Below are 25,536 nucleotides of genomic sequence, written 5' to 3'. Positions count from 1 at the left end.
TCCTTCCAGAGTCTTCTTTAGCTTTACATTGGCTCTTAGAGCACAAAGCTGGCTTGCTGGCTGAGCTTACTGCATTCATTCTGGAACTCAGTTATTCCAGTTATTTTCTTAGTCAAGAAGAAAACCTTGTTTTTCTGATCAGTAATGCAGAAGCTTTTTGTGTCTGCCTTGAATTAGTTTTTACTATATTTGTTGGTTTCAAAGGTGAAGTTTAATTTTTGCTTTAACGTATGAATAAAGTAAGGGAAGAATACATTGGTTAAGTTCATTCTTCAGCCTGGCAGGTCAATACATTAGGTTTAGCTGACTACCTGTTGGACTGTTTAGGAATGCCAGGCTGGTTTTGTTTCCCATTAGAACTATAGTTTTATCTACCATGAAAATCTGGTTTATCACTTTGAAGTCCAGTGGCTGAGAAAATGACTTGTACTGGAATATTTTTTGTGTTGCTGCAAGTTTAAGTAATGAGACATTATCTATAGCCAAGCATTGTAATACATGTAGATGAACTAATAGATACTAAATGTATTTTGCCTGTATTGGCACTGTCATCCACCAGGAAAAAGGTGGATGGCTACTCAGACAAGTGTTCTGTATCAGAAAATTTCAGTGACCCAGGTACTGGTATGTACTTGAGATGAACATGGAAACTTTCTTATTGTTAGGAAGATTTCTGCAGTATCTTTAGTTACTTGAAGTTTAGGAAAGAGAATGACTGTTCATGTGTTGATGAAAAACTGCAATGTAACCAAATGTTCAGTTTTTCTAGTGCAGTCACTAGTATGTCCCAAACAACTTTACTGAAGGTGCCATGTGATCAGCACCCTTTGACTTCCAACCTTGTTGCTTTGAAAGTGTTCAGCAGAAACACTATGTGATGTAGCTCCTTTATTAGAGTTGTCATCTTCTTGTTCCAATTTCCACTTGTGTATGTGTGTCTCTCTTCTCCCTTTCTTCTAATCTTGTGTTTTCTCCACTCAGTTTTAGTGCTACCTCTGTTCAGTCTTTTTTTCCTTTATACACCATTCCTTTGTTAAGGAACAAATGCATAAATAGATCTTAAAATCACTTTCCTTCCAGCCTCACATCCAAATAGAGAAAAAAGCAAGATGCATTTCTTTATGCTATAGTTTAACTGACCTTGCACAAGTTGACCTAGTGATCATTTTAAATTGCTTTCATAAATAACCTCTTAAACACTTAAAAATAACTTAAAAATAATAATAAAGCAGATATTTTAAAACACAAATCACAGAAGCTTACATTCTGTTACAAGTCTACCCCTACTTCCCTTCAAACATTTCCTTTAGTCTAGTGCATATCTTGGTTCTTACCAAGCCAGCTGTCCTACCTTTACTGTTTGACTGTCCTTCAAAATTTTCAGTGGATATTAAGTTCCTCTAGTAGATAAAGTGCAGTGTATGTGGGGGCAGGGAAGCCTGCCTATGTATATTTATGTGTACATTATGAGATGTAACCTCAGATCTCTAAAATAACCAGATTTAAATTTTAAAACATAAACAAAAATAGACTCTTCCTCCTTTTTGGTAACTGTGGATAGAGCCAAGCTCTAAACATGACTTTTTAGTTCTTTTCTCCTCTCTTTTTGAAGGTCAAGAGTATATCCATTTATGTAGGAAAAGCCTGGATTATAAACAAAGCTACATTCAGAAATCTTGCTGCAGGGAAACACACATCTGACTTCAATCTAATATTTAGGAACAGTCTTCTGATGTTTTGTACTTGGGGAAGACTGAGTTGGAAGGTTTAGATACTGTATGTTGCTTATTTCCAACACAAAACTAATATCTGAAAGTTTAAAATCAGTTTATGCATTTACCTCAGAACAGCAAGGTTGCAATAGGGATTGTCAGATAAATATTTCTTGCAAACCAGAAACCTATTAGCTTGGTTAATCTGGGAGGGTTTTTATTGGCTTAGAAACACTGAAGAAAAATAAGAGGAGTCTGAAAGTCAGGTCCACCTGAGGCTAATGAATCCTTCTGTTGCCTTCACTGGATCCAGAGTCCCCAAGATGACAGAATTTTGTTTCTTCAAAACTAGGGATCTCCAGCAAACAAAATGATTCAAAGATAATAAGAAACTGTGGAGATCCAGCAAAAGAGTGTAGTAGAAGGTTGGACAACCTGTCTTATTGTATTAGGTAGAGGACAAAGCAGTTGTGCTAAGACTTGAATGATTTTTAAATTATTTGAAAGAACACTACAAAGTGTTACCAGACGGTTTTTGACCGTTAGCTTGATGCTGGTGGTATTGTGAAATAAAGCAAGTACATTTGGAAGAAAAAAGTAAGGGGAGGAAAGAGTAGTACAGATAAGAAAAAGAGAATAGTCATAAAGCAGTTTATAAAAAATATTGCCATGGAATTAATATACTGTATGTACTGATTTCTTGTTTATTTTTGAGTGTACAGGTCTGTCAGGAAGGCTTGCTGACCAACTGGTGGCTTCTTGTGCAAATAGCACCAGTCATTTAGCAAGCACCTGTTACTGTGCTTGTTTTTAAATGGGCCTTGCTGCTGATGCCTGGGAAGAGCTGACACCATGGTGGCTCATGCTCTGACTGCCTCGGGTGACACCAGTGACATCCAGTCTTGGCAGTGGGTTCCTTCTAGCTGAGGAAATGCAACCAAAAGTTCTTACTCATACAGTTAGGAACTCATAAAGTGGAAATCTGGATCAAAGTAACAGCTGGCTCAGTCACGTCCTGTTTATTTTAATTGCATCTAATAATTTTTAATGGTTACCGCATAGTTGAATCTTACTCAAATTCTGTTTTTTTAACAAACTAATCACATTGTAACCCTGACAGAAATTGTCAACAAATGTCAGGATAACTGTTATCTGCCTGATTGAATGATTATTTTACTCTCTGTGTTTAACCAAACATTATTATAATATTAGGAGCAAGACACTGCCATCATTGTTTTTAGTAACATTGGATTTCTTCATAAAAATTGCAGAAGAATGCCACCTAGTGTGGGTTTTTATATTGTGTCATGTAACTAGAGACAGAAATATTCACATAAATGTATTTTTTTCAGCATATAAACTACGGAGTAGATTTGTTTTCAGATCTCATTTTATCTCGTATTTTTAAGGTTGCGTTTTCAATGATTTTTAAAGCATTTTCTCTTAAGTAGAAGTTCACAGATTATTCTCTGCTCATAAAAATGTACAAAAAATATGTATATGAAGTAGGTAATATATCAATGCCCATGTACAAGTTAAGGCTCTGAATCTGTACTACAGGATAATATACATAAATTTCCCTCAGAAATCCTTTAAAGTTTATCTTTGCAATATTATTTCAGTGAGAAATGATGATTTTCAACCTGGAATTATTAGTTTGTTAAAATGACCATAGACATTTTATCACCTTTCAGAAGATTGAGAATTGCAAGAGGAAATGGATTTAGGATACTGCCAATTTAAAACATTTCTGTGTAAAATTTATGTATTTGCAGATGTAAAAATCATTGCACCTGGGAGGACTTTTTTTACCTTGCTGTCTTTATAAGTTAGGCAACACTGCATCTGCAATGTGCTTGTCCTTAGCATTAACCACTTCCTCCTCCTTACGTCCACCCATAGAGCACCCTGAAAAGTTTTCTTTTGGTTTTAATTAAAACATTATTGTGTAAACAAAAACTTGTAGAGTGGTTGGGGGGGAACAGGTGCCTGAAATATCACTAAAGAGTCTTGATTTGTTGCAGTCAATCGTTGCTCTTAAAATCTTATGTTGACTATCAATATTGTTACTCTCCTCTCATCTTCTCTTCCTTACCCCATTTGTTATCCTGGCAACTCTCATGAATTTGGACATTATAGCCTGACTCTGATTAGTGCACTGAGACCTGCTTTTTCAAAGGGAATTGGACATCAACATGTAAAAAATTATCTTGCTGTCTACTCTATGAAGAGAAATGTACACTGGAGGAAAGCAGTGGCTATACTTTTTCCCTTTAATAATAGGATAGACTTGTGGAAGATCTTGGGCACCTACTTGTAAATTTACAGCAGCTCAACTGCATCTTTTCTATAACTTCTGCTTATTTGTGGGATCTGAGAACTGTGCGGATTTGACTTAAAAATTGTTCAGCAAAGGGCCATTTGAATTCACACTTCTCTGTGTCTTTTCTCTTTTTTTTTCTTACTTTTTCTCAAATCTTTCTGTCTCTCCCCTTTCCCCCACTCAGTCTCTCTCACCATACAGCCCTACCTTATGTTCCTGCTAATATTTTGTTCCTAGCAAGTTTTCTAGAGTTTACAGAATAACTTGTATTTGCAAATGCAGATCTTCATTAAGGTCTTTATCTTGTGCTAGATGGATATCAGTATTGACTAACAGCAAAGAAGAAGCATTAAATATGGCATTCCGTGGAGAGCAGAGCACAGGGGAAAACAGTTTAGAGGATCTGACAAAAGCCATTATTGATGACATACAGAGATTACCCGGAAATGAAGTCTGTTGTGATTGTGGCTCACCAGGTATCTCAATTTGTTAATGTCATCAACTTCTTGTTGGGAGCAAAGTAATTTCTTTAAATAAAGTGTTTGTAGAGTGCAAACTAATTTTCTAAGTGATGTGCTGATCAGTCTTCAACCTGTTTTTAAAAGAACAAATATGACTTTCATACGTTAGTTCCGTTTAATTCACTAAATATTTTTGTGTGTTGTCTGTGCTTACTTCCAGCAGTTCAAGCCCCTCTGGAGTTTGAACTGTTCTTGTTGCACTGTCTCTAGATGCTTGTTGCACTTGAATGGAAGTTGCTTGGCATCACTGATCCTGTGCATGCTACTAAGTAGAAGTGAGTAATGCTTAGACCCTGACTGTGGAAAAATTGACCTGGCCAGGATCTTACTCTGAGGTTTTATCTTGATATGAGACTACTGGAATTGCAGTATCAAAAATGTTCAGAGGCAGAATATGTAGTCTTGTGCAAAGAATGAGACCCAGAGTTGGAATCCTATCAGATTATATCTTCAGAAGTACAGAGTTACAGGTCAGTTGTATGTTGCTTAGATGTGGTAGCTTGGAGCTGTTACGGCTTTCACATCTAAAGAGACACTTCAAGAAGATTATATTCATTTGGAACTGAGTAGATAGTATGTGTGTTGAAGATGCTTACTGATGCAGAACTGATCCAAATAAGAAATACCTAGATGAAAATACAAAGTGGATTATAATTACGTCAAATCTCTGGAATTGGTTCATTCGATTATTTCGTCATGTAAAGCTGCAGAAATTTCAGATTACAGTTCTCATTCATCTTTTACTTTATATTGAAGTTTCAAGCTTCACCCCTGCACCCCAGCTTGCTGCTTTAAAGCTTGACTTCATGCTTTATCAGTGACTATCTAAGATTAAGAAAGAGATTAATTTGAAGGCATGTGTGTATACAGGATATGTCTGGAGCTTTTTCTTTTCCTCAAACTGGTCTTGCTTCTTATGTAACATTCATAATATGAAATTTATTCAAATATCACATGTAGGTCTCCTCCATCATAGCAATTACTGTGTTAATCTTTTGTGAAGAAAGACTATTTAAAGTTTAAGAAGTAAAGATTAAAATTTTAGAGGTCGGCAACAGTGGAATTTAGGAAATCTGTTCCTTTTAAAAACAGGAAACAAAAACCTTACCTTTCTACAAGAAACAAATATTAAATGTATTCAAATATGGTCATTTGGAATGGATTTATAAGTCCAAATTCAGTGCCTTTGGAACTGTCTCTAAATCTGAAAACATAGTTCTATTGGTAGCAGTTTGTGATTAAATTTGCACTGCAGTTTGGAGAAAAGTATGCTGTATTCTTAGTTTATTTCTATTTGTTAAAATATTAAATGAACAATAGTTTCAGAACACATTGGGATTTCTTACCACCATTGAAAAATTTTTCTTGGACTTGGATTAAATATTTTGGTTTTCAATTCTACAGATCCAACATGGCTGTCTACTAATTTGGGCATTTTAACCTGCATTGAGTGTTCTGGAATACACAGAGAAATGGGTGTCCATATTTCTCGGATCCAGTCTTTGGAATTAGACAAATTAGGAACGTCTGAACTCTTGGTAAGTTTATTTAATTTAATAATTTTCCTTTTTTTGTCAAACTTTGACCTATACGTAGAAAACATTAATGTGTTTCATTTATAGATTTTTTTTTTCAAGGTATTAATTTTGCAGAATATCTTCTTTATATTTGTGTACGTAACCTTACGGGAGGGTTTTTGCTATTATATATGACCTTTGACCACTTGTCACTTCTCTTGTTCATTTCTTATTCATTTTCCAGAATGAATATTGACATCTGTTGTGATTAGTGCTATCAGAATGTTGCCTCTTATTTACTGATCTTGACCCCCTCTACTCTGTCCTGGTGAGGCCTCATCTGGAGTACTGTGTCCAGTTCTGGGCTCCTCAGCTCAAGAGGGACAGGGAACTGCTGGACAGAGTCCAGCACAGGGCCACCAAGATGATCAGGGGAAAGGCTGCAGGAACTGGGGCTGTTTAGTCTGGAGAAGAGGAGATTGAGGGGTGATCTTATTAACACTTATAAATATCTAAAGGGTGGGTGTCAGGAGCTTGTTCTATAGTAGCTAGCAACAGGACAAGGGGTAATGGGATGAAGCTGGAACACAAAAAGTTCCACTTAAACATAAGAGAAAACTGTTTCACTGTTTAGGTGAGGGAGCCCTGGCACAGCCAGGTTCTGGAGACTCCTTCCTTGGAGGTCTTCAAGACCCGCCTGGACATATTCCTATGTGACCTGACCTAGGTGACCTTGCTTGTGCAGGGGAGTTGGACTAGATGATCTCTAAAGGTCCCTTCCAACTCCTACCATTCTGTGATTCTATGATTCTAAATCAGGATAGTCTAAAATCATACATGATTAAAAAAAAGAGAAAGCCAATTTAACTTGGTAAGTGTGAATGACCGTTGCTAATTGTGGCAGAAAAAATATTGTATGAATCTTTTAATTTGATGAAATAAACTCTGTGATATTACATTTATCAAAGGAGTTTGATGTGGGACTAAAGAAAAAAATCAAGGAAAAAAAAAATTAAAAAAACAAAAAACCCCACAGGTACATCAGGTTTATCTCCCCAGTTATGTTTGCTCTGCAAGAAGACACTTGTTACAGAAATTTTGTATGGGAAAGTTGAAAGAAGATAGAAGGCAATTCTAGTCTTCTTGTATAGCTTTAACTTTATTACTAGTGTTCTTTTTGAATCTTGAATCTTTTGAATCTTTTTGAAAAGTTACTATTAAATGAAATTTGTTCTGTTTTTATATTGGAGGTAGATTGTGACCGTAAAGCCTATTGTACAAGTTCTAGGATAATACAGTCCACACTAGAAAATATTTTTAATGGTTTTATATTTTCATGTAATTATTTTGCTTTAATTTTGCAATCCCGTGTGTTCCATTTTTATTAATAGTGTGGGAAATGCATATGCATAATCCATTTTTAGGTTGTTGTTAGACCCACAAAAAACCCCACTCTCTTTTTTTTTTCTTCTTGCAGCTGGCCAAGAATGTAGGAAATACTAGTTTTAATGATATTATGGAAGGGAATTTACCTAGTCCTTCGCCTAAACCCAGTCCATCAAGTGATATGTAAGTTTTGAATCTCTAAATCCTTGACGTTTACTTTGGAATATACATGTGATGTGAAGTGTCTAAAGCAGTAACCAAGGAGGTCTAGGATGGCAGAACACTGGGGTTTTTTACTCCAACTGTGGAGTTTCTTAGAAGTTCAATCAGTTGTCATGTAGTCATTTTGGCTACTTCAGTTTCTCAGCGTAGAAAACTTTTAAGTCTGGGTTTCAAGATTCATTCCTTTGAATCTTGAATAGTTTTGAGTTTTGTGATCCACTCTCAGGTGATAAACACAATGGACTATCCTGAGAGGATGAAAAGATTATTCTTCTTTTCCCTGGTGTAGGAGTTGCACAGAGAGCATAACAAATGTGGTTTTGCCACAAAAGACCTTTTATCGTATCATGCTGATTCCTAGCCAACTTAGTCCTTTTTCTTCTATTCTGTTATTAGCATGTTTTTCATGTTTATAATGTTTTTAACATGTAGATATGTTTCCATGAGAAATCACACTTCAGGCTTTGTTTTTTCTTTGGTCTTAGTCCCTAGAGTCAGAGTAATTTTTGTATGTAACAAGAAAGCAGAATAAAATTGAATATGTACCTTATTTTGGGCTTGTTTGCAATAATAATAAATAACAGTCTTTTTCTCATAGTTTTCCTCTTCTCAACTCTTGAATTAGGCAAGGTGATTTTAAATTTAAATCATTGACCCATTTTTCTAAACATTTCTAAACCAAGCTCTATTTTCACACCCCACAGGACTGCACGTAAAGAATTTATCACTGCTAAGTATGTAGATCATAAGTTCTCTAGGAAGACTTGTGCATCTGCAGCAGCTAAACTGAGTGAATTACTTGAGGCTGTCAAATCCAGGGATTTACTTGCACTAATTCAAGTCTATGCAGAGGGGGTAGAGCTAATGGAGCCACTGTTAGAGCCTGGACAGGTAAGCGCGTCAGGTAAACAGAGCAGAATATTTAAATTGTGTATTTGTAAAGTATCCAGGAACTGGGGTTGATACCTTCGATGCTAAAACAAGAAAATAGATGAAAATGGCGAGAGTCTTTCTTCCTTTCTTTACATGGCATCCTTGTGGGAAGGGAAGACTGTATCTGTTGGCAACTAGTCTAAAAGAGTATGAAGTGCAACAGTAATATGATAAAGCGTTCTAGGTGCAGCTATAGTATCTTAAAAAGCACCCATTCTGCAGCATGCCTCTTAGGGAAGGGCCCAGAGAGAGTTGGCTTGACTTGATAACCCAAGGTTACCTGGTATCACAGACAGTAATGGATCTGCTTTTAAAGTAGTTGCTGAAGGAACATGATATTGATTGTATACAAGTCTCTGTGTATATGGGGAAAGAGTAAATCTAATGCCTGGTAAAATCAGATTTTTGATAAAACATTTACAGAAGCACAATTTCTTTCAACCAGGAAGAGATTTTTTTAATCTTTTTAATGAAGTTCTGAAGACTTCATTTTTTTCTTCTGAAGCCAGTAATAGTTTTCCAGAAAAATCAGTCCAGGCTGACCTCAAGTATCCATATAGAAAGGATACTCAAGAGCAACATAAACTGTTCTTGTAGATAATTGCTGGTGTGTAACCACTTAGTTAGCAATGTTTTCTCCCATTACTTTTGAACCCAACTTGGAGAGATCTCTGAGAAGGTTTTCAACAAATTCTGTGAAACTTGGCAAAGGACAGAGTGCTTCTTGGTACTGAGTGGAGGGAATAAGTCTAATACAGTCTCAGCACTTGAGATATCACAGAGTACATATAATCAAAATGCATTACAGATTCTCTAACTAGAAGATAAACTTTCTATTCATCATCCATAGCAGTTGCCACAGAATTAGCTCCTTAGTGTTTCTCAGCTGTTACAGACAGTGATACCTAGAAAGCTATGAACACTATTGAAATGTAGTCTGCAGTTAGGACACTTACAGCACCATTTTCCCCTGTAAATTCTCTGTTGAATAAAGTAATATTTTTTTTTAAGTTGTGACTTTAATTTTAAATATATGTACAGTAATATTCTCTTTTTTAAAAAAAATGCCCTTTATGATCAATAGGAGTTAATGAAATCTGATTTTAGATTAATTTCCCATGCAACTTTTAAACTGAATTAAACAGCATTTATATTTTCATCTAAATACATTAATGTATATGTTACTTGTATAAAAAATAAAGTATGATTCTGATTAAGTTCAATGAGGAGAAATCCTGTATCTGGGGAAGAACAAGCCCATGCACCAATATATGCTGGGAACCACCCAGATGGAAAGCAGCCTGACAGAAAAAGCCTGAAGGTCCTGTGGAATGTGAGCCAGGAGTGTGGACTTGTGGCAAAGGTGGCCAGTGATATTCTAGGCTGTACCAGACAAAGTGTTGCCAGCAGGTCGATGGGAGGGAACCTTCCCCTTTACTCAGTGCTGATGAGGCCACAGGTGTAGTACTGTGTCCAGTTTTGGGCTTCCCAGTGTAAGAGAGACTTGGACATAGAGGAGAGAGTGCAACAGAAGGCCACAAAGATGTTTAGGTTGTCTGGAACACCTGCCATATGAGGTAGAGCTGAGAGTGGTGGGACTGTTAAGCCTGGAGAAGAGAAGGGTCAGGGGGGTCTCATCCATGTATATAAATGCCTGCAGGGAGGATGCAGGAGAATGGAGCCAGGCAATTTTCAGTGGTGCTCAGTGACAGGACCAGAGCCAATGGGCACAGACTGACATATAGGAGGTTTCCTCTGAAGATCAGCAAATGTTGAGGTGTTTTTTTACTGTGAGAGTGACTGAGTACTGGCACAGATTGCACAGGGAGACTGTGGAGTCTCCATCCCTGGAGATATTCAGAAAGCCATCTGTACATGGCCCTGGGCAACTGGGGCCCTGCTTGGGCAGGGAAGTTGGATTAGATGACCAACACAGGTCCTTTCAACTTGAACCATTCTGTGATTCTGTAAGAGATTTCATGTATGAGGGACGATGATTGTTGTGGTTTTTACTCTGGTGTTGTAGGAAATAGCATTGTGTCTGTGCTTGGTGCTCACTAAGGACTGCATTCTCAGTATTCCTTGACAGGATCCCTTTTAGTTACTAGTAGCCAAAATGGTTAAAAGCTGCTCAGGATTGTTCCATTGAACTGGAAAAAAGGCAAGACTGCTTTTGTGAAAGCTGCAATCTTGGAAAGCGTGATGCTGTTTCATTTGAAGCACGTGGTGTCTTTTATTGCTCAGAAAGGCATAATTTCATTATATATTTCTCTGTTTAAAGTCTTCTTGTAAAATAGTAAGTGACATATATCTCAGTAGGTCTGATCTTAGCTTTGCAGGAATAAACCACGAAAGTCTAACTTCTATTTGCATGTGTTTAGGAGCCAGGTGAAACAGCACTTCATTTAGCAGTCCGGACTGCTGACCAAACCTCTCTCCATCTGGTTGACTTCCTTGTACAAAACTGGTATGAATTGCTCATTTTTCATTAAATTGTGTACGAGAAGTGTAGATGTTCAAAGCTATCCTTGCAGTGCTTTGGACAGTGTTTGCTCATCACTTAAAATCATTCTCCTTAGATATGTTTCAAAAGAGCATAATTTAATACTTTTGAGTTGACCTCTGTGCTCCTAATAAGGAGAGAGAGAGAGAAAGAACTGTAGATGAAAAGCATGTAAAGCAGGTATTTAAAAATAAAGTGAAAGGAAAAAACTTTGTAGAGCAAAGGACAGCATTGTTTTAGAACATATGACAATGTGAAACAATGTTCAGATCAAGGAGGGATGCCAAGGAAACATCCCAAATTTTGGACAAAGAAGGGGATAGAGAACAATCTTTCTGAGAAAATTATGAACAGAAACTAGATGGACTTTAAAAAGGTGTTGTAGTAGTAAATAAACTGTATCAAAACTATTGAGAGCATAATCTTAACTAGCAATTTTTAACATGTATTTTATTGGCTGAGGCTAAGAGATATTCTTGGAAGTGAAAAACTGAAATGAAAACATTTTTGTTGAAAAACAAATCTAACAGTGCAGTGAGACAATATCACAGGTAATGATTAAATGACATGAATTCAGGTCCACTTCTGTAGCATGCAATTAAGTGAAAGAAGCAGCAGTTTCTTGCTCTGTCACATAGTGGGTTTTGCAGGACAATGAGACAGGAGGGCTGGGGAAAGTCAGAAGACTCACCTCAACTTGCTTGAGCTGGCAAGGGGAAGGCTTGAGGATTTTCTTAGTTTTTGGTTTTCTCTCAACATAGTGAGTCATACCTGCTACTGAAATGCAATCAGGGAATGGCTATTTTTTCCCTTCACTTCTCTAATAGTTTCTGTAGTGTTTTATGTAGGGAGCGTTAGAAAGTTTGGTCTTCTGGTAACAGCACAGATTTGGAATCCTGACACTGATTCAGGTTATGTGGACAAGCTATGTAACCTTCACTTAGACTTTATTTTACCCTACTCCCTAATGTTAAATGAAGTGCTGACTATTGTAGGAGTCTTATTAAAGTAGTAAATAAAATGAAAAAATAAGCTAGTCATATTTACAAGCTGTTTGAGATGAGAATTTGGAAAAACTGGTTTAGAAGTACAAATTATTATTTTAAGCATTATTAAAGGATTTGAGGTGTTTGGATGATTATTTAAAATGATTTTGTTTAGTTATGAAGCTTCCTAGTTTCTTCAGTCAGCTATCATCTTTTACACGTTTCTCTCAGCTGTCTGTATTTTTGCCTCAATCTCAAATTAAAGGGCATCTTTGCAACCGTATGGGTTCTGCTCTTAACTGTTCAATATGGGCAACACTGAGTGGAAGAAAAGCTGTCTTCTGAGCTTTTCATTTTTATAAATATATTGTATTGATCCCAGCATGTCAATACCCTTTTTTTGAGAAACTTTGTTTTAGAAATCGAAAATGGAAGGAAATACAGTTTTAAAAAGCTCTGTGAACCAGTTTGCACTGCTTGTCTTTCTCTAACTCGGTGTGTATCCTTATATTCCTCCTTATGACTCTTGTGTATCTTCACAGCCACCCTCTTCATAGTTTCTTGAATGAGTGGGACTTATTAAACCTTTTCTAACTATATTAAAATTATTTTTCAGTTGCTTTTCTCTGGGCTAATTTAGCATGTTTGAAAAAGAAATTAAAGTGGCACATTTTGAACAAACAGCTGTAGATGCTCAGTCCTTTTTAACCTCAGCTCAGGAATTTCCAGTGTGTTTGGAACTAATCTTAATCTTTAATTCAAAAAATATTTCTTTTCTCCTTCTACTTCATATTTGTCTAGTAAGGTACTAATAACACAGGGATACTATATCTGAAATGAATACCACAGCGTACTATACTTTCCATGATTGTGTTTTCTTCTATATTTAGTGGAAACCTGGATAAGCAAACAGCGTTGGGTAATACAGTTCTACACTACTGCAGTATGTATAATAAGCCTGAGTGTTTGAAATTGCTGTTGAGGGGGAAGCCAACTATTGATGTAGGTAAGTTCGTTATTTAATATTAGGAAATAACTATTTCTTACAATTTCTTTTCATTATTTTAACCACTTTTATTTATGTCCCACTGTGTTGACTGAACTTTTGAAAGGAAAAATAAAACTGTATTAGAAAGATGAAGACATTACCACCAACAAGCCTAAAGGAAGCATTCAATTAAGAATGGAACTTAAATTCTTACAAGATGACAGTGGTAAAAATTTCCTAATATGAAATACTAATGGTAAACCCCAGTTTTTCTGCAGAGTTTAATGTCTTAATTGTATGGTAAATACCCTAGAACTTAGCTTTGTTCTTTCTGTTGTGAAATTCATCTGGTACTTGTATGTTATAATGATGCTGACATTAATTTGACTCCAAATGTACGTGAGCTTTGTGTACACAATGGTATTAGTGCCATTTGGCACTACAACTTCACCCAGCATGCCCTAGCCACCACAGTAGCAGATAGGAAAGGGATTTGTTTTCTCAGTTGCCTTTTATCTGTTTGTCATCTATGTGTGAGAGATAGGGATAACACTTGCTATACCAAAATCAGTCAATTTTTCCTTGTGGCTTAGCAAAAGTTTAATTAAAAATAGAAACTCTGTGAACTGTTTGCTCATCCACAGGATTATCTCTCGTTTAATAGATGCTTTCCTTTCCCTGCCATATTTTGAGAGTTAGGAAGGTATTCCATGAATCCAGCTTGTCAGGCTCAAGAGCTAAGTGTCATCAGCATGTCTGTAGAACGTTTGCATTCTCTCAGTCCTTGATATATAAGGGAAGCTTTGTATGAACAGTTGGTGCAAACTGAAGAGCATCAACTTTCATTTCATCTTTTTTTCTCACTGCTGTAATTTTTCTTCATGCCCAGGAAAAAACTTGCATAAATGCAAGTTCTTAGCTCACTGGCCAAATTCATTGGTTTCTTTGGCCTTTTCATCCATTCTTAGAATATGTTCTAATATTAACATAAGTCAAAGTATTTGCTGTGACCTTTTTTTAGTAGATGTGTCCATAATTAAGGAAATAAGAGAGCTCTCTGAACAAGCTTAATCATGTTTATTGGTCCTTCCATTGAACTCTCTCCTAAGTAGATGCAAGAAGAGCATTTTTACCTTTTTGGCTCTTTTTTACTGTTCTCACATAGGAACAGCCTATCTTGTTTAGGCTTTGAAACATCAATTTTATGCTTAAAAGTTGAAAGTTTGTAGTCTCTTAGGTGACTGTAAAATACTCTTATTTTCATTCTTTTTCATGTTAAGACTCCTGAACCATCTCAGATAGAGTTTTCATTACAGAACTCTCCTCCTTCTAGGGATCTTAATGCTTTCAATTTCTTAGGCCTTTGTACTGCTTCGTATTTCCTTGAGTTCATGACTGACATTCTATATGTAATATTGCACATAGATGTATTTACTTAGGAGACCTCAGTTTGACTGTTTTCAGTTCTTGATCACAGAAATGCTTTACAATCTGAATACGCCATAGAACATACTTTATTCCAGCTCTATGGCATTTTCCGCTATACTATAAGAATAAATTGTACCTGAGGTTTGTTCAGGGAGGGCTGGGGTATAGGGGTTATTTTTGTTTCTTGTGACTTGGTAGGGAGTGTCTAGGAAGCATGTCATTAGATATTTTGCCAGAGGACCTTCCAGAGTGCTCAGATATCACCTTCTTTCCGATCTGATATTATTTTAAAAGCTAAACCATTTCATAACCTTCAAAAAGACAAAATAGCTTGAAAGTTTTAAAATTAATCTTGTTCAAATGTCAGCTTAGAATAGGACTTCTTTCTTCAAATTCAAACTTCAAACCACTACTTGCTAATCAAAGTACAATGTGCTTGGATCAACATTTGCGCTTTTTTTGGTGTCGTAATCTTAGAATAGTTTTCTTTTTTAAGCTATCTTACCCTATCTGCTTGTTTTTTCTGCTTATTTGTGTAAGAGCTTTACTGGCAAAGGAGTTGAGTGGAGATTGAAATGACTAAATTTCTTTATATTCTCTGCTAGGATGGTTAGGAGGGATTTGGGAACTGTCCCAGCAGATGCTGCTGGTCAGAAAGAAACCTGGTGATAAATGAAATGCATGAGCACCTAGAGTGGAATCTTAAAGAACTGCAGCTCCTATATAGTAAATAGACATTTTTGATCAATTTTAGAAGTTACTCTGCTAAAAATAGTGAAATTTACTGAATTGATTCTTTAGACATCTCAAAGAATTGCTGTCTTCTTTAATTGCTAATTTTCTAGTAAACCAAGCTGGAGAGACTGCTCTGGACACAGCAAGAAGAGTGAAAGCTGTCCAATGTGAGGAACTGGTAAGAAACCAGCGTGGGGAGGAAAAGACTGGGGAGATGTTTAACTTCTTTAAAGATGTGATGTACTTAAGGTATCATTACCACTGTACTCAAACTTGATGTTGCTGCCAGTTGTCTGTCTGCTGATCCAAAGACTCTACCATCAATAATCAGATTGTAATTTCAAAACATAGCAATCATTTTCGTTGTAACAGTTTAAGTAAAAAATCTGGTATTCTTGGAAGTACTTTGTTATTTTAACCAGCATGTTTGAAGACCTTAAATACTGGAAGGTCTGGTGTCTGAGTAACAATTAATGCATCATTCTAGGGAATTAGGACTTCTGAGATTATGAAGTTCTCCTTAGAAATATTTCTATCAGGACTACAAAGCCACCTCTGAAATGTTAAATCTCTCAAGGCATTTTAGATATGGATATTTCTTTGACTTTTCCTGCTGTGACTTCTTCCAGTTTATTTAATGGGACTAATAGTTCAGACACAGTGAAACTCTGCTTACAAGGAAAATTGAAACAACTTGAAATTAAAACCCCTCAGTGGAGAAAGAAGTAAACGTGTAATGATTGGAAGTCAGGGTATAAAAAGATGTAAAACACCAGCTTCTGCTGGGATTTTGTCCCTCTACTGAACTTTATCAGAGCAAAACCTGAGACTTTTTGAATGTATGAGTGATGTTAACAGGCACCACTCAAGAAAATTACTGAAATTCAAGAAATAAAGCTACTCTTCTGAAGCACTTTGCCAGGAATAAGGATTCAACATGAGACCAACAAGCTTGTTTGTTCTTAGCCCTCTGAGGTGCCTCTCACCAGCATGTATTTAGTAGACAAGAATTTAAGTGCTATCAAGGGATTAAATAGTCTAAGTAACGTGGCAGTTTCAAGTTCAAAGTAAAACCAGAAGAATTTACAGAACAGTTGTCATTTGCTGCTTAATTCTGTTTCTCAGAACTTGTTTGCCTCATTTTGATGATCCAAGGAGGATACCTACTTTTTCTCTGCAGCTAGTAATTTTAATACCTTTTCCTTTGACAATTGAAAGTTCTTGTCATGTATTAATTATTGCATAATCAAGAGAGATTGCCCTTCACAAATCATAACACTTTTCCATGTTTCTGGGGATGCAAGCTAACATTTTGCTATGGTTGATAAGGTGGTACTCTCACTGACTCCTCAATTCCTCCCACGTCTGCTGTGTAAGTACCGTTTCCAGTGTTTTGAATATTCTGTCAGCTGACAAACAGATGAGCTGTACAACATGCAATTGGAATGGATTGCTTTTTTCTTTGCAGTATATCATTAATAAAGTAACATCTGCCATTATTGTGAACCAACTGATTGTGTTGTAGAACAAACAAAAACAAGTGGATGTTGTCAATGAGCTTATCTGGCAGTTAATCGGTTTTCAATTATTGTAATCGAAATTCCACCAATATCTTACTGATCATTCCAGTTGACTAACATACAGCAATTATACCTCTTCTCTTTTTTCATTTTTGAGGAGGAAAATTGTTTCTGCATTTTTCTCAAAGGTTGCAGTGAGATAAGGTTAAGGTTAAAAGACACATCGATGAGCATGTTGTTTACCATGGGCAATAAAAAAGTACAAAATAAAACATCAAGATGTTTGCAGTGAGGTTGATGTACTGAACTAATTTTTCTTGCATAGCTGGAGTCTTAATTGTAAGAGTAATTCCATTCCAGCCTGAGTGGGTTCATTAAAACTTACATAACAGATTGAAGGTATGTTGCAATTGTATGTTGGGAAGATAGTTAAAGGCTCTCCTGAATCAACCAGTACCAAGCACACTACATTTCAAATGATGTGAAGGAATTCATATTAGGAAATCCAAGCATCGAAAAGGAGTATTTAATCTCTTCAGGTTAATCATGAATTGCATTTTTCTTCTCTTACTGATTGTTGTAGTAGTAGATTTTAAAATATTTTTAAAGAATATGAATACAGTATTTGGGCTGGCAGAGGATTGTTGTGCTTAAGATACATTGGCCTTATCCAGTGAGAGGAAGAGAAATATTTCAATAAAGGGCAAATACCTTTTCTTCGTATTCCAACACAAACACTTTTTGCCATTTAACTTTTTTTTCTGTACCTCAGATAAATGAATGATTGTATGATTGCCCATAAATTACTTCTTTTAATGTCTGGAAAAGTTTGAAACCTCTAAATATTTAGGTTTTTGCTAGCTGTTACAAAACTATCTTTATTGACACTGAAGGAATCGTAAGTATTTTAACGAGAATTGTTGTTTCTTTCAGCTTTCTCAGGCCAAAGCAGGAAAGTTTAACCCACATGTCCATGTAGAGTATGAATGGAATCTTCGTCAGGAAGAAATTGATGAAAGTGATGATGACTTAGATGATAAAGTAAGCATGGATTACTAAAACAGCTTTTCACAATGTCCTGGTTTGAGCTGGGAATGAGTGAATTTCCTTCCTAGTACCTGGTACGGCACTACGTTTTAGATTTGTGCTGAGAGCAGTGTGGATAACACAGGGATGATTGGTTATTGCTGAGCAGGGCTTGTACTGCATCAGGGCCTTTTTGACTGCTGACCCTGCCCTGCCAGCGAGGAGGCAGTGGGTGCACAAGGAGCTGGGAGGTAACGTGGCCAGGACAGCTGACCTCTAACAGCCTCAGGGCTATTCCATAGCACAGGACATGGTGCCCAGTGTATGAACTGCGGGCAGTTGGCAGGGAAGGCAGATGGCTGCTGGCCGTCAGTCAGCAGGTGGTGAGCAATTGCACTGGGCGTCACTTGGTTTTGATTTCTTCTTGTGTTTTATTCTTGTCTCTATTGCTTTTCATTCTTACTACTTATTATTACAATTTATTTTCATTTTAGTTAGTAAACTATTCTTGTCTCAACCCACGAGTTCCTTAATTTTTTCCCCAATTCTCCTCATCCCACTGGGGTTGAGGTGTTAGCAAGCAGCTGCATGGTGCTCAGTTGCTGGCTGGGGTTAAACCACAAGACACCAAAATCTGTTCTGTGGAAATGAATGGAAATTAGAGACCCATTTTAACCTTTCTTTTAACAGTTTTTTTGGTGAGGAAGAAAGCTAATTTTGAGGCCTGTATTAAAAACTGCCAAAGTGTTTTTTTAAAACATTTTGTCAACCTAGTTACTATGGACTTGAGCTTCAGAAGTTTTGTGTTGATAAGATATATATAAATATAATATAAATCAGTAAATGTAGATTACTTTATTGTCATTTTATCCCCTTCAGAAGAATTCTAGGTTGTTAATTTTTAGCTGGAGAAAATCCATAGCTTACATACTTTTTTTTTTCCATAAATTAATTAGAAACTTAGTTGTTGAATAAACAAATCTGTGCTGTGCACTTCATTCCTGATTAAAACAAAAAAAGTAACAGAAAGACAAAACTTGAGGGCATAGGATAGTTGCCATCCTAGAACATGTGAAAACTTAGCCTCAATGTCCTACTTTGGCAAGTCAGTTAATTACTCTGTGCTCTCTTTCTGCAATAAATGTGAATTCACTTCTTTTTTATATGGGTGTTGCAGGAAGAAATGCGGTCAACTTTTCATTTTCTGTAACACTTGGGACTGAAAAATTCAGAAGCTGAAATAATTTACATGTCTTGAAGGAGAGTAGAGAACAAAGTGATTATCTGTGCAAGGAGCTTGTAGATGATGACTAATGCTATATGGGAGATGATAGCCTACCTGATCCAGAGCTGCAGTGAAACAGATCATGCTCCATGTGCAGCTATTAATATACAGCAGTCAAAAATTCCTGTGTAAAATTTCTTCAAAGAGCAATTATATACATTTAAAAGAGGTGTACCTTTGAATATATTGCTAGTTCATTCAACAAATAAATCTGATGTGGCAGAAGTAATTATTTCTTTTTAATATGCTTCAGTTTAATTGGAAGTTTGTGGATAACTGCCTAGTCAGAGTAAGGAGGGATTTGAATTGAAAAAATTGCCCTTATATTCTAAAACCTTTACTAGGCTTTTGTTAGGTCATTGTTTAGTATATTACTGTAGTGTATCTACTGCTTTAAAAATAAATCTGACTTTGTGTATGTCCTGCTCTTGGCAGGGGGGATAGACTGGATGATCTTTTGAGGTCCCTTTCAGCCCTTGAGATTCTGTGATTTTTTTGATGCTAAAATCTTTATTTTTTGAGTTAGAGGAATTTCAGTTAGAAATTCAGGTTGAATTTCTGAGAAAGGGTGGCATGTGGGCTTGTCTGTTGAATAAAGAAATAAATTATGCCCAAGTTCACTAGAACATGTTCTCTAGTATTATTTCCCAAACATTTTAACTCTATTTAGTATTTAAACAGGTGTATAACATATTTGATTTTTCTATTCATAGCCTAGTCCTATAAAGAAAGAAAGATCTCCGAGACCCCAAAGTTTTTGTCACTCTTCGAGCCTTTCTCCCCAAGACAAGTTGACTCATCCTTCGTTTAGCACTCCTAGAGACAAGCAAAGACTCTCCTATGGAGCTTTTACCAATCAGATCTTTGCTTCTACAAGCACAGATTCACCCACTTCTCCAACTGCAGATGCCCCTCCTCTTCCTCCTAGAAATGCTGGCAAAGGTAAGTCTGTCTTTAAGCTACACATGCAAGCACTATTTTTCCCACAGTTATCCTTCCTTTAATGAGGTGCATTACAATGTTTTAAGATCTAATGTGCTTTTCATATTACATTGGTGAAATATAGTTCAAAACTTGAAAACAGAGGAGGCACTTCGTAGCAGACTTGATTCATACCAATATACACAGCTGGGTGAGAAAACAAAGTAATACTCTGCTAAATAGAAGTTGGTTCATTTTCTGTAGATATTCTGGAGAAGCATTCTTAAGCATTTACAGTTATGGAAATACAAGTGTTTTAGAGAAGGCCGATGATGGTTTGTGCAGTACAATGATCTGCTGTGTAGTGCCGGGAAGACGGCAAAGAAACAAAGCTTTAGAGGAGAGAAAGTGCAAGACTCTCTATTCTTGCAGACAATGTGGAAAATGAAAATTACTAGAATGGTCTGTGAAGTGCTAAGTAGATTGATATTAAGCTCTTGTTGCCTCAACACCCTCCTTTTCCATTTTGCTGAGTGCTAGAGGGCAGTAAAGAGGGGCAGAGAAATTAACAAGCCTGTTGCCAGACAGTTAACAAGTCACTTAGGCACTGAAGACCTGAACTAAGCATCACCCATTCTTCCCTGATTGAAACGACTGTTTTGCTCTTGTAGAAGATTGGGTTACAATTCAAATCAGTTTTGCAATCTATGGTTAATTGAAATGAATGAGATACTTTTTCTTCTTATTGATAGTAGTGACACTCTTAGTAGTGCTTGAAAGGCAGGAGAAATTACTTCCAAATGAGACACTCTTGCAGCTCTAGTGGATGGTGGTTTTTGACCCAGATAGCTATAAACTTCAAGTTTAGAGGATGTATTTATAGAACACAACCTGTTACTTTAATTTGTACAAATCTACTTTTTAGAACAAAAGCCTAAAAACTTTTCCCTTTTCCTGCTGTTTTTACCTCTGTACTTTAGGAGTAGCCAAATTATGTTTTCCTGTTAGACTTGTTAGAGAAAACTTTAGTTGTGATGAAGGCTGCAGTATAGCTTAAGGTTTCAGCAGTTATGCTGATGTTCCCTTTTGTTAGCATTGCTGTAACTACGTACCTCATTCCTCAACTGGTAGTTAACTTTGTTTTAAAAAAAAAAAAAAAGATAAATGCTCTCACTAAAATCTGAGAGAAGAAAATGGACAGAACAGAGTTGGCATTAGATGTCTGCTTTTATGGGGTTCATGTGCTGCATTTGAGAACTGCCGTTCTACTGTCAGTCTTTGTCAGGTACTGGCAACTTCTAAATGAATCCCTTGGCTCTCTTTATTTTTTTAAACAGGCTTGTTTTCCAGGAAGAGGCAAAGTGATTTTGCCAGGGGATGCATTTTTCATGTCAGACTTCATAATCCACGTTTCTTTATATCGGTTTCATTAGAGCCTCATCTTTATTCCTTATAATTTTACTATGTTAACCTTTCTGTGGGCACTACAAGATTCTATCTTTTTCCTTCCTTTCCTCCATCTGTTTTACATGCTCTAAGAGTCGGCTACTGATTGTCCATTGTCAGACACTGGGTTAGATGTTTCTTCAGTCTGACCTAGGATAACTTTTTGTTTGGTCATAAAGTTGCAAGACTTGGAAACTAATCATGAATTCCATGTCTTTAAGAAGGTTAAGGAGCTTGTGTCTTGTATCTGTCTGCACACAGTTCAGTATGTTGTCAGCTTTCAGTAGATTATAATGAATTTTTTTGTCATTATATAGTGTAGCTCTCCTTGGACTTATTCAGAAAATAGGTTTTTCTGCAGGAGAGGAAACATTTACGTACATATTTAATTCAAAGTACGTATTCAAGTTTCAGAAATATTAGGCATTTTCCTAGGTGTTCCTGCAAACTCCTAGATTAATGAATCAAACCACTAGAGCTACTTGGAAAGCAATGAAGCATTGAGTTCTTGTGTTTTCATGTCAAGGAACATGCAAAAGAAATCATTATTTCCAACCCCTACCATTCTATGATTCTATGATTTCTATTACAATAAGATAATATGACATTATTACAGAATACAGAGACCTGGTGCCTTCTAATGCAACATTAACTGCATCATCAGAATGGAAAATGTCAGATTCACAGCCTGAGAGGTTCAATGAGAATACTGTTACGTTGAAGTCACTAGGCTTCTCTGCCTCAAAAGTGCCAAGATTTTCCAATCTATGAGTGATACTGTTTTTTTGGTTGATTGCCATTCAGTAATATAAAGTATTTGATCAGCTTTAGAAGTTTCCATTAAATACATGCCTATGTTCCAGGAATATTTATAACTCAAAAGGATAGGAGAACAAAATGACAAATGCATAGAACAATTCATCAGTGTGGAAATGTCATGCTAGATGCATCATTGCAGGTGCAATGCTTATGCTTTGTTATGAACTGTGCTATACCCTGTTATCTCCACCCACTCAACTTCCAAGCAGATTGTTTAAAAGAAAAAACAGAGACTTTCCACTTCCATAAGATGCTGGTGACACATCTTAGATTTGAAAGAGTCTGAGTTAATTTTATTTCTGTAGGAAAAAATAATCCTTTCAAGTATATCAGCCCTTTTGAGATTAGTAGTAATGAAATATATCCCTTACATCAAAGTTTGACATGCAAATTCACTTATCACATCCTCTTTTTTTGCTGGAAAAGTTCATTTTAATAGCTACCTGTTTGATTTAAGGTTATATGAAAACATATTAAGTTTCCTAAACAGCAAAAGAGCATTGAATTTGTAATTAAATTTTAGCTTACCTTCTGCTGCAACTGTAATCTGATCTTTGTCCCTGCTCTGCTGTGAGGCCCCAGCAGATCCCATATCCCTGCTAGAGCATTGAAACAGTCTTGTAGGGAGTGGATAGGTGGCAGAGAATTTGAAAGTTTCATGCGTCTTTTTATCCTTTATCCTTTGGGGCATAAAGAGAAAACATGTTGTAAATTTAAACAAAACCACCTCCCTTTTGCCCCCTGTAAGCTGGCTTCATTCAGCAGTGAGGTTTCTTGATAACGATGTTCCGTGGTGTTTGCTGGGATGCCATAGTGGACTGGAAACTATCGTGTGAACTTCATGTTGAGGAGAGAAAGTAAGTTTAAAGCAATTGATGGAACGCTCACCAGTCTTGTTCATGCTTTTCAGTGGATATGGTGTCTAAAAATTCCATTAATCATAAAAATTGCATAGATAGAATTGTTGGAGGATGTATACATGGAGATTTTTTTTTTGTTTCTGTCTACATCATTACAGCATAAGTCCAGATATTCCAATTAGATAATTTTTCTAAATTTTCCTGGAAATGATGGAGCTGGGTGTATTCTACTTTGAACCACCTCATTTGTGGCTACATCTTAATTTCTGCTGTCTCTGAAAAAGACTTGAATGTAGTAGCTGCCTAAGCCAACCACTCCGTGCCTTTTGCAGTAATTTCTCTAAGCTTATTTGGGTTTAACTTGTGTTCTCAGTCAAGACTGCTGTCTATAACATTCTGAAAAATCGTCTTTTTCATTAGTCTTTCCAGCTTACTTCTGTGTTATGTCAACAGACACCAAGCAGGTCTTCTGCTTGTTGTTTTACAAAAAGCTTTAAAAAAAAAAAACACCAAACAACATTTAGGTGATTGCATGAGTCAGCACAGTATTTTGCACAACCTTAATTACAAATCCAATGTGAGGGCAATGTTGCAAACTAGTTTTGTTTTATAAAAGTGTGAGGCAATCTAAGCCAGGTTTCCTTAATTTTAGCTGAAAGATAATTATTTTTTAATGGCTCTGCCTATTTCTCTCATAAGGGATGAGCACGAAGGTCAGGAATCAATGTGATGTCATAAAGTTAAGCTTAGATCTTCAACACTTAAAAGTTTGCGTATTTTACACTCTTTCACAGCTCTGATGTTAGATACATAAACCCAAAGGCACTTTCTTTGTGGTTCCAGGCCACTGCTGCTGCAGACACCATGTCATATAATCCATTTCTTTGATCAGACTCAATTTCTAACTGGTTAGCTTATTTGCGTTTACTAGTAACTTCTAGAAGTTGTCTGACTGCATTGTTCACAGGATTAGAAACCTTCTCAAGTCCATTAAATTAACTTGATTCATGTACCAACATAGTCATTTAGCTTTAGTGATTTTTCTGTCATTAGTATCTGAATAAAGACACCACCTGCAGTGCAATCATACAGACTTCTGTTTTGTTAAGACTACACAAACCAAACGTATTTCACTTCTCTGATAGAAGAGTATTTTCCTTCTTCTGTCATTTCAGTTGCCCTTTCATCATACTACCCCGTCTCTGTACTTTTGCTGCTAAACCAGCTTTTTTAAATAAAAGTGACTGGAAGGGTAGGGCAGCATTAAAACCTTGCCGTTTCTGCTGGAAATACTCAGTAACAGAAAGAAACTGCTCCCCAGCTACCTCAGTGTTGTAAAATGTGTTGGTTAAATTGGTTAAATACTACTAGTTATCTCACTCAAGCTCTGTATTTTTAGTACTGTAACAGGAAGGAAAGGTAAGCTGACAACTTTTATGTTGTTCTTTTATATAGCTTTGATGTTGTTCTTAATATTTGTGCATCAACCCAAAATACAACTTTCTTTCATGTAAATGTTGGCTGTTTTTTTTTTTAACAGGACCTCTTTTTAGCATTAATTATAGTGTACTTCAAATGCTATTGTTGAGTCAATGTATGTCCTTAGCTTTCTTACTTAGGGTGATCATGATCATTTTTTACGATTTTATTTTCAGTGCTGAAAACATATGAACTGAAGTAAGACAAACCGAAGAAGGCTTTTAGCAATATCTGTGCAAAAACCTCACTCATAAGAACTTTAAAACAACAACACTTGTTTATGAAACTACTATTTTTAATATAAACTTACTTTCTTTTGCAGTACCTGTTCTACCATTAGCTGGAATACTGGTTCTTCCGTATCTGTCATTAAGTGGTAAAAAAACCCAAATGTGAGGTTTTTACACTCTAAACACACCATTTCTTAAGTGGATGGTAACAGCTTCGCATGATTTCACAAGTACACATTTAACAGATGCTATGCTAACTGCAGTATTAATTGCAGACCTTTTCCCAGTTATTTACCTTAGTACAAGAATATTTGGTCTGTTTCCACATGAGTGAGTGATCACTGTAATATGAAAAAGTGATAAAAGATGGTAACACCTTGTACAGAAAAAACTGCTCCCCAGCTACCTGAAGGGAGCCCAAAAGAGCAAAATATTTAAGGATTTTTTTTTCCTTAATGTGAGGAAAATGTTCTTCTTAAAATGTGAACTTCACAACTATGTGAAAAATCATCATCAAGAGACTACGGAGAAGAAATGGTTGGCTTACTTGCTGCCTTGTTAGAATCACAAATTAACTTTGATCTAGGAAAATAACTGTTTTAACATACCTAGCTAGCCTTGTAGAATTAAAAATTTCACATAAGAATTGTTTTAAGATTTTGTCTATATACATTTATGTAACACAAAGTATTTTAC

At 36.2% G+C, this 25,536-nt stretch overlaps 1 protein-coding gene across 2 annotated transcripts in view; it reads left to right on the top strand.

Annotated features, from left to right (window-relative positions):
* ASAP1 (ArfGAP with SH3 domain, ankyrin repeat and PH domain 1) overlaps positions 1-25,536 on the top strand; it is a 157,797-nt gene that overhangs the window by 112,428 nt on the left and 19,833 nt on the right. For both annotated transcript variants that reach the window (XM_061994994.1, XM_061994995.1), the window contains 9 exons: positions 4,348-4,511; positions 5,961-6,094; positions 7,551-7,642; positions 8,386-8,572; positions 10,996-11,081; positions 12,994-13,109; positions 15,365-15,432; positions 17,708-17,815; positions 19,799-20,027. In XM_061994994.1, coding sequence (XP_061850978.1) covers positions 4,348-4,511; positions 5,961-6,094; positions 7,551-7,642; positions 8,386-8,572; positions 10,996-11,081; positions 12,994-13,109; positions 15,365-15,432; positions 17,708-17,815; positions 19,799-20,027 — 1,184 coding nt within the window. The remainder of the gene's footprint in view (positions 1-4,347; positions 4,512-5,960; positions 6,095-7,550; positions 7,643-8,385; positions 8,573-10,995; positions 11,082-12,993; positions 13,110-15,364; positions 15,433-17,707; positions 17,816-19,798; positions 20,028-25,536) is intronic.

This window comes from Colius striatus, chromosome 4, assembly GCF_028858725.1.
Source record: "Colius striatus isolate bColStr4 chromosome 4, bColStr4.1.hap1, whole genome shotgun sequence".
Lineage (NCBI taxonomy): Eukaryota > Metazoa > Chordata > Aves > Coliiformes > Coliidae > Colius > Colius striatus.
Note: the sequence above shows the minus strand (reverse complement) of the source record. Positions and strands in the feature narration are given on the sequence as shown.